Source organism: Hordeum vulgare, chromosome 1H, assembly GCF_904849725.1.
Source record: "Hordeum vulgare subsp. vulgare chromosome 1H, MorexV3_pseudomolecules_assembly, whole genome shotgun sequence".
In the NCBI taxonomy this organism is placed as follows: Eukaryota; Viridiplantae; Streptophyta; class Magnoliopsida; order Poales; family Poaceae; genus Hordeum; species Hordeum vulgare.
In genome coordinates this window covers 324,994,504-325,003,762 of record NC_058518.1, presented here as the reverse complement: position 1 = coordinate 325,003,762, position 9,259 = coordinate 324,994,504, and the positions used below count along the sequence as shown (strand labels likewise).

Genomic DNA, 9,259 nt, shown 5'->3' with positions numbered 1-9,259 from the left:
GACATTTTTTATTACATGGTCAACATATTATTTATACACTTTTATTATTTTTAAAATGTTCTGATTAACATTTTCTGAACACTTGTTATTTTTTGAATGCCTCATTAACATTTTTTAAGTATATGATCCTTTTTTTCATACCCACTGTATTTTCTTGTATACTTTATAAATATTTTCTCGATACACATTTAACTTTTTAAATACTTGGTTAACATTGCTATAAAATGTCTTTCAAACTGTTTTATAAATATATTTATTGATATATTTATTAGAAGTAAAAAAAAGCAAAAACAGCAAAAAAACATGAAAAAAAACGAGTCCGTGGACCTTCCGCGAGCTGGGCAGGCCCATCTAGCGCTCTTCTTGAAGCGAGGGTTCCTACGTCTCGCTATAAGCGATACATAGGGGCCCCCATACGAGATGAGTTTAGGTTTCCGAACTTCGTCGCTTCGTCAGGGACCGTACCTGTTTCTTACGGCGACGACGCCCTCTCTTCTTTCCGTCACCCAGACGAGAAAACGGACTCCTTTATTTTATTTCATCAGCGAAGGAAAGAAAACGGAGGGAGTATAGCTCCTTCACCCTGTGATGGATGTCTATGTCTTGAGGCGGAAGTAGAAATCGAAGAACTCTTTATTAATCCCCAACAAATCCACCAAGAAGAAGAAGGAAAATCACCATAAACCCTCGCGTCCGAAAAAAAACCCTGCCCCATTCGCCCCCCACCGCCGTGCCGGGCAAGCAGAAGCAGCCGCCGCAGCCGCACGGCGTCATGGCGCCGGAGCCGGAGCCGGAGGACGGGAGGGAGCTCTACGCGCTTCTGCACCTCTCGCCGGAGTCCTCCGACGAGGAAATCCGCAGGGCATACCGCCAGTTCGCGCAAATCTACCACCCCGACAAGTACCAGGACCCCCAGGTAACCCTCCCGCCCCCTCTCTCTCCGGGCTGCCGCTGAGATTCGATTAGTGGTGGCTTAGGGTTGCTGCACCCATAGTTTTGGGCTTTTGGCTGGTGGTGACATTGCGGTAGCTTGGGATGCGGTGCGGTGGGGCAAATTGGTGCGGGAATTTGATTGTTTCGAGGTCGTTAAGCAGTTGGGTTTCACTGGTTTGATCCTGTACTGTCGTGTGCTTGGATTAGGCGTTGGTTGCTTCGGACAGACATTGCTGTTGGTATCCTATAGTTTGTAGGTATTTCTCCTTTGAGGAGAGACAGAGATCAAAGGGAAGGGTTGGGCAATGTCTATGTCTCTATTTGCTAACTCACGTGGTATGAATTTATTCCTTTATCATGTATCAATCAGATTACGTCTGAGATTATTAGGAGAATTATAAGATCATAGGAAGAGACTGGGTAATGCTGAGTCAAATGCGCACGCCGGTTGAATGAAACCTATATTTTTTGTGATCAGTCTGGAACAGGACAGGTCTTCGTTCGTTATGTGGTAACAACCTATCTTGCGTATTTTGTTCGGATATTGGAGAGGTGACAACCTGTCATGAGCACTGGAGAAGTGACAAGTGACAACCTGTCATGGCATTACCTCATACCGTAGAAACACAAGCACGGGCATCCTGCTAATTATATTTTGATCAGACCAATTCATCCTGTAAATATCAATTTGGCGAAAGAAAAAGTTATTTGATAAATGGAAATTAGAGAAGGGACATGCCGTTACATGTTTTTTCTGTATTCGCAATTTATATTAATATTGCTAGGATTAAAATTTCATTCAATGGTAGTTAGACTTGCACTTGTGCTATCTGCATTTTGCTGAATAACTCATCTGCAATAATTTACATTCCTGAGTTCTTCTGACCTGACTAGGATCTTCTTTTGTTGTCTTTTCTGCTTCTATAGATGAAGGATGTAGCAACTGAAAACTTCCAACGAATACGTGATGCATATGAGATACTATCGGATGAGAACAAAAGACAGATCTATGATATCTATGGCATGGAAGGTTTAAATTCTGGTCTGGAACTTGGTCCCAAGTTAAATAAACCCGAAGAAATCAAACGACAGTTAGAAGAGCTGCGACGGCGTAAGGAGGAAGAGAAAGTTTTCTTTCATGCTCGATCCACTGGATCAATCCTAGCTAATATCTCACTGCCACAATATTTGGATGGCGACGGCGTCATGGGAGGGTACAGAGTATTTTCCATTTTACTATGATATATCCTCTGTCCTCGTATGCGGTGCGAGGTTCCTAACATAACTTAGAAGCCATTTTCTTTTTGGTTCTTGTTATTACCATCTTGTTAATTATTGTAGTTCGGTAACTTGGTAATCATAGGCTTCATGTGTTAATATTTATTTTGTTGATGTAATTATATTGTGCTGTTTCATATTCTTTGACATGTTTGTTGTTGATGAAACATGCTTTAACTGTATATATACCTTTAGCAGACATAAGTCCTGGCCTTTTTATACATGACAAGGGATTATACAGAATGATAGAGCTTTACTTGCAGAAACTTACATTCGTTCGTCATTGATATTCATCATTACCTTTCCGTTTTATTTATTTTTCATCCAATTCTGAGTTCTTAGACATCTAGTTTCATAGAGTTAAAAGTCTAATAAACACAGTAACCTCTTGACTTAGATATTGTCCATCAATACTTCTTAGATGTCATATTAACTTCTGTATTTCTCATATTCTTCAGCATTAATGATTCAGTTCTTTGATTTTAAAATTGATAGAATGGGAATGTCTAGTGAAATTGAGCTGCCAGTATCCAAGCAAAACACTGTCACTGTTGGTGGAAATTTGGTCGTCAATGGTACAAATGGGTCTGGTGCAGCAACTGCTGTGCTGCGCCATCAGTTGTCTTCTGCGTCTTCGATAGACTTTATGGCAACAGCTGGACTACGTTCCCTTATTGGAGTACAGACATTTCGGTGAGAATTTGCATTTTCTGTGTTTTCCTTTCCTTTTTCACATTCTAATTCTTTGGTGTTTCCTGCTTCAGTCAGATTTCACCGAATTCAACAGCTACTTCTGGACTTGCTCTCTCATTGAGAGATGGATCTGTTAACCTGTCAAATGGCTGGACTCGCCAATTATCTGAAGACACTGTTGCCAATGTATGTCCCCTTGTATTTAGTGCTCTTTTCATGTGTCCAGTCACAGAGTTTCATCCCCCCCCCCCCCCCCCCCCCCCGCGCGCGTGCTCACAAGAAAACAAGCCTATATCCCTTTGTATTGGGCCTAGTTCCCACTAAAAATCAGCTGAAAACAATCATGTTTGCCCCTCCTTCAAACCCATGCCCCCCATGTTTTTGGCTCAAGCTCCGCCACTTCATGTGTCCTAAACACTTTATTCTTAATATGTGACTAACATAAGCAACTAAGTTAACATTTCGGACAACAATAACAATATGAGAACTTATCTACTCAAAAAACATGATTACAACACGTGCATGATCTATACTATGATTATATGCAAACCATTATCTCTTTAACTTCAATATATTTTCTAGTTTTGGACTTGCAGTGCAAAGTTCCTCTGGCCGATTAGGTTTATGCAAACTTTTAGACCATATGCAGCTAATGCGTGACAGTAAATACATGACTATTATACTATCCAAAAGTTGATCCATGTCCAATATGTGGCGTTGACTGTTCATTTTACAGCTGACGCATAACCTAGAACTAGTGACTTATGGAACCCCATTTCCAGTCCATGCTCAGAAATCAGGTGTCAATTGTACCTTTCTGGATAAATTACAATATTGAGGGGTTACATTTAGAAATATCAAGTTCCATGCAAATCCAAATTTTGCCATTATTACGTCATCTGGTTTACGCTCCAGTGAGACATCTTGGCATAGTTATTCATTTTATCTTTATATATAGTATGCTTGTGGTTATCTTGTATATCTAAATAGCTAGCTCCCACTAACCTATTTCTCTCAACATGCAAGAATGCCACCTCATCACATGCAACATGCATGGAAAAAGTCTCACCTCAACATACAACCATGCATAGGAAAAAGGCCACCTCAACATGCATGATAATTTTCCATTCTATTATGCTATTTATAGTTTTTAAATATTTTACAATATACAACAATCAAACACCACAAATTATTTGTATTTTCACCTTCCGTTGAAATGTATTGCAAAACATCTCCACGAGAGCATGCGGGGTATCATCTAGTATAGTACTGATACCACGGGTTGACTGTTCATGTTGTTTACGTTTTATGTCTATATATTGTGTGGATAAGCTGATGCTGTTTTTTTTTGCCCTTATGCTACTTCATTCTTTTCCCATCCTCCAGATACAACTTGTCCTTGGTACTGAATCAAATATATCCGTCGGATGGCAAAAGAAGGATGAAAAAAGGTCTGCGGCAGGAGAAATAAAGGTAATTCTCATTTACATAAATAACTCAACCGTAAATCTTATTTAGAAAACCGACTTGGTTATCTATAAGCGAATAATTGACAGATTTGTTGGAAACATATAGTTGGCATTCCAAGTTTGCCCAACATTTATTTCTAGTTCTGAATCGTGTCATATTGTTCTGTTCCTAATGATCTACTGCATTCCTTTTCTTTTGCACAGCTCCCCATTATATACTCCGTATTATCTGAGTCAAAAGATCCCCATTATATATTGTGATGCACCTGCCTTTGTGGTAAATTGTGGACCACTGAACAAGTAATATAGTCTGTTTGATTCAGCTTTAATATGTCTGATCTGCGGTTGAAGGACAATATGATTTGCATATGTCGATTTAATTTGAATTGGTCTGACTGTACTTTCTTCATGAACTAATTGTGTATTTTTCTTTTCACAATTTCACCACTTGCATTAGGCAACAATTGGATACTTGCCTCTGAAGGCTGTTCCCTGTATTAACTATATACGTCCTTTTCTCCCCAGTTTGGTACTAATTCATTTGGCGCATCTGCTCATTACACCCATCGTTTCTCCTCAAAGTCCCATGGTCGTGTTGCTGGTAGAGTTGGAAGGTATATACAGCTGTGATCTTAATTCTATCTGGCCATGTAAACCTTACCGCCTTGCACTTTTTTGATAAACCAGTATATGAGTTTGCAACTTCTTTCCCTTCTCTCTTGAACTGCTTATTTGCAGCACTGCCCTTGATTTTGAAATTGGAGGAGGAAGAAGGATATCAGAGTTCAGTACAGTAAGGATGCTCTATAATATAGGAATCCAGGTGAATATGCTTGCTTCTAAGGTCTCCTGTGTTGGATGTGTTCTCAGTTTCCCTCTTTATTTCTCCTTTTGCGTCTGCAATATTGCCAGAACTTTATTTATTTATCTCCTTGAATCAGTAGTACTTAATTACTGATTCATGCCTCTGCCAAGCAGTAATGGGTAATGAAGCAAACAACTCTTGCATATTCATTGTTTGTCCAATACAAAAACCAGAATATGAATTGTTACTAGGAAATTGCAGCTGATACTATTTGATAACATGCAGCAACCATGCATTCAAGATCATGTAATCTTGGCTACTTTTCATCTCATGTAACAGTTTCACTAGCTTGTGAACGACTCGTGTTGCATGTTGTTACACAGCCAGTTATCTTAATATTCATTATTTGCTCTGAGATGCAGGGTGTCACTTGGAGATTTGAGTTGAATCGTGCTGGGCAAAAGTTAGTTATCCCAGTAAGTTGAGCTGTTCCACCTCTGAATCCTGCCTGTTTTTTTTAATCTGGTATAGATGTACATGTAGCATAAATATTGCATAACTATAAGCCAGTTTCATTTACTTGCAGTTATGGGTCCCTATAACACAGTGGGGTAGATTGTAAACTTGTTGGGTTTCACTGAATTCTTCACTTACTGTGCAGGTCTTGCTTTCCACTGACTTCAATGCTTTATTCGTCACCGGCGCATTTGCTATTCCTTCGACTCTATATTTTCTACTTCAGGTTCTAATATTCCTGACCTACTTGCATTCTTACCCTGGCAGAAATGTGTGATAGACTGATAGTTGCATGTAGATAAGGCAGCTCACTTTTGCTACCTTTGCTGCATCTGTAATGTGGTAACTAAAGCCAAGCTGTGGTGTCTTATTGTTTGACAGACATATCTTGTGAAGCCTTATTATCTAAGGCGAGAAAAGCAGAAGACGCTTGAAAAAATGGATAGCTTGTCTACACAGGTAGAATCAGCGTTTGTGTTCTTGCTTATGTACCAGCTTATCTACTTCATCACATAAAAGGCAGATTGGTTAACTTTTGTGTTTGAATCACATATTCGTGGTTAAGGAATAGTCATCTATATTTGGTTGTTACATGTTAGTTCAGTTTGTGAAGGCTCTATATGGCACAAATAGCTTGGGTCAGCCCATTTTGGCAAGATGCATAGTTGTAACTAGCCATTTACTTCTCTTTTAACATAATTTATTATGTATGTAGATAATAAATCGGACTGTTGTTTCTCAGTTTCTGCTACTACTGCATTGATGCAGTGCTTTTCTTGTTGAAATTTCATACGTATTTTTTTATGATATTAACTCATCTAGTGACTGAAGACGTATTTTCCTGTATCATGTACTTACTGAAGACATCTTTCTCTGTATAGCTAACAGAAGCTAGACAAGCTGCTAAAAAATCACAAAGATTGCTGGAACCCGTCTCTAATCGCAAGAAGAATAAACAGCAGGAGAGTGATGGTTTGGTAATCACAAAAGCTCTGTATGGCAATCATAAAAAGATCAAAGAGAGTAGTCAGTTGAGTGAGATAGATGATAATGTGGCTTCACAAGTATTAGATGTGACGATCCCACTCAACTTCCTCGTGACCGAGGCAGGTCAGCTCAAGGTATGTTCCAGTCATATTGTTTATAAGTTATTTATGTGAAATATAAACCTAGCACTTGACAAGAGCCGTGATGTTTCTTAGTTTATTGTTGTAATTGCTCCTCTGGTTTGTGTTTCTGTTAGAAGACCAATGATAGCAGTATGGTACTTGTGGATTGCAACTTGCAAATGGAGGCTGTCATAAAGTTATCATATATTTTTAAAACAACACATGCATTCAAAATTTATCTTTCGTAAAGTAAATCTCTGTTCTTCTTTTACTGCCTTCAGTTTCTCGTTTCAGCAAGGTATGTTAGGCTAGCAATTCCTCTTTGGACTATAGAAGCTCCAGGAGGAGGGTTTAGTTAGGTTCTCCTGGGTCTGTTAGAGCACTATACTGTACTAGGCCGCTTATTGCATAAACATGCTCTGATATTGAAGGTATAGGACAATCGAGGAATAGCTTGCCTGTATCCATTTTATTTTATAGGTTTTGCTTCCTAAATACATGTGCATACATGTAAGGTAACCAAAGCTGGTCTCCATATTATATATGCAACTAATCATCTGACAGATATACGCGTTCAATGCGGGTGTCAGAACATGTCAGCTTCAGTCCCCATTACCTTCGAATGAGATCGTGAATATATCTGCTGCATGATCGCATATACTAGCAACTTGATATAGGCCTCACAAGTCACAACAAGTCAACTTTCAACTCATACTCTGTTCAAGGCCTCTGCCCGTTTCAGGATTCAGTTTAGCCAGCAATTATTAGACCAATAAAATGTAGGTTTTATGTCACAGCTCACAAAAGTGATATTTCTCGAGAATGCTATTGAATGCGAATCCAATGGCATCACTTTTGTACCGCATAACCCACATTTTGTTGGTCAAACTTAAATCTTTGAAGCATGGGCGCCTTGCATAAAAAACAGAGGGAAAATTACATAAAAAATATATGGCTAAAGATCTAGCGCATGCTACTGTTGCTTCCCTGCTAGGCTATATTTGGCTGTGATCCATTGCACTCTTCTTTAAGATTAAGTGGATTAAACCATTTGGCAGATGTATCTGGTTATCTGACTGAATGTCCTCTTTCTACCGCCTACAGCTTCACGAGGGGATAAAGAAGTCCGGAATAATGGGCTTCTATGATCCTTGCCCTGGAGATCCGAAGCTACTGCTTGTCGAATACTTATTCCATGGCCAGCAATACAAGGTACGAGGATTATTACCATCCATATTACTCCTACATACATCTGTTTGCATGCCTGTATTTCCTTGAAGATTGTATTGTGCCTTTGTCAATAATACAAAATTGTTGAGCTTTTTTCCTTTGATTGCAGGTAATGGCAGATGATTATGGTGCACTGTCGATACCACAAGACATTCATCAGATTTGACCTGAGACAATTGATCCAAAGCAGCATTTGAACACTTTTGTTGAGTCGCACTGTAACCATCATAGTTTTGTTGTGCTGACACACTCTTCCTTGTTTTGGGTATCATTTCCTTGTGTGAGCCCCTTTTTGTTGTATACATGAGTGGGCTTGTGCCACCTAGATGAGTGATAGAGGGCACGCCCCAAACAATAAGATGAGCCAATAATAGGTTCGCAGCATTTAGCTCGGTTGGCGGACGTATGTCTCTGCGTTGATGTTTGGTTGTTGATTTGCGAAGGTTCAGCCGTCGTTTCCTTGCTGCACATGCGTCTGCCTGCTTGTGTGAGACAGTGTGATGCTTTGTTCCAGTGTTGCTTCACCTTCTGTGTTTGGTCTAGCATTATAACCTTGGCAAGCATCTTTTCTCTTTTGTTTGGGTCATATGTCGTCTCATTGTCTCATAACGTGCTGGCTTCGCATGCATCTGCTCAAAACCTGAACTCAGCTGCTAGACAAATTGTTTGCATGCGAATCATCATTTCAGTTGCTGGCACTGGCAGGTACGCAAATCCATCGTTTGATGCATCACCTTACCTCATAAACTATAAGCAAGCATAGATACCAAACGCTAAGAGTAATCACTAACTCCCTGTACCGAAGCAAATAACATGGTTGGTTCAGGTGAGGAGAGGATTAGCGCATCTGTTTTGCTGGAGCTGTGCCCCTGTCTTTACCATGTTCCCGAGACCGGCGAACACATCGTCTACTACATGGCATGGCAGGTTGACGGTGGATTCTTCGGCTGCTCAGTGGATCGCATTTGCGTTAACCTGCTGTCGACCAAGACCGACCTGACCGCGTGCGTGGTTTCTTTAGGGAGATTCTCCATTTGCTTTAGATTTGGACCAGATCAAGGCTTGGGGTCTAAGTTGCTTAGTCATGCAGGCTACAAAAAGGCAGGGTAACTAAAACACCACTTATTAGCAGGGGAAACAGCTTTGTTAAATGCGTCTTGCAGGCCTCTCCCACTTGCTGTTTGCTGATGCAGTGTTTAGAATTGACATGAAGCTGGATTGCGGAT

General features: G+C 40.0%; 1 protein-coding gene across 1 annotated transcript; it reads left to right on the top strand.

Moving 5' to 3' along the window:
- The first annotated feature begins 538 nt into the window (after window positions 1–538).
- LOC123433943 (chaperone protein dnaJ 13) lies at window positions 539–8,439 on the top strand. The gene is made up of 13 exons (XM_045115484.1): window positions 539–916; window positions 1,861–2,147; window positions 2,707–2,904; window positions 2,976–3,090; window positions 4,291–4,377; window positions 4,899–4,987; window positions 5,112–5,196; window positions 5,601–5,654; window positions 5,840–5,920; window positions 6,076–6,153; window positions 6,576–6,815; window positions 7,908–8,015; window positions 8,143–8,439. The coding sequence occupies exons 1-13, from the start codon at window positions 773–775 to the stop codon at window positions 8,197–8,199; spliced, it is 1,623 nt and encodes a 540-aa protein (XP_044971419.1). The 5' UTR covers window positions 539–772; the 3' UTR covers window positions 8,200–8,439.
- Window positions 8,440–9,259: the final 820 nt, after the last annotated feature.

Bases quoted from the DNA above. Each gene is read 5' to 3' on its own strand.
- LOC123433943 (XM_045115484.1), top strand. From the start codon at position 773: ATGGCGCCGGAGCCGGAGCCGGAGGACGGGAGGGAGCTCTACGCGCTT. The intron at 2,148-2,706 runs GTACAGAGTATT...TAAAATTGATAG, and splicing joins GGCGACGGCGTCATGGGAGG to AATGGGAATGTCTAGTGAAA. The intron at 6,154-6,575 runs GTAGAATCAGCG...TTCTCTGTATAG, and splicing joins TGGATAGCTTGTCTACACAG to CTAACAGAAGCTAGACAAGC.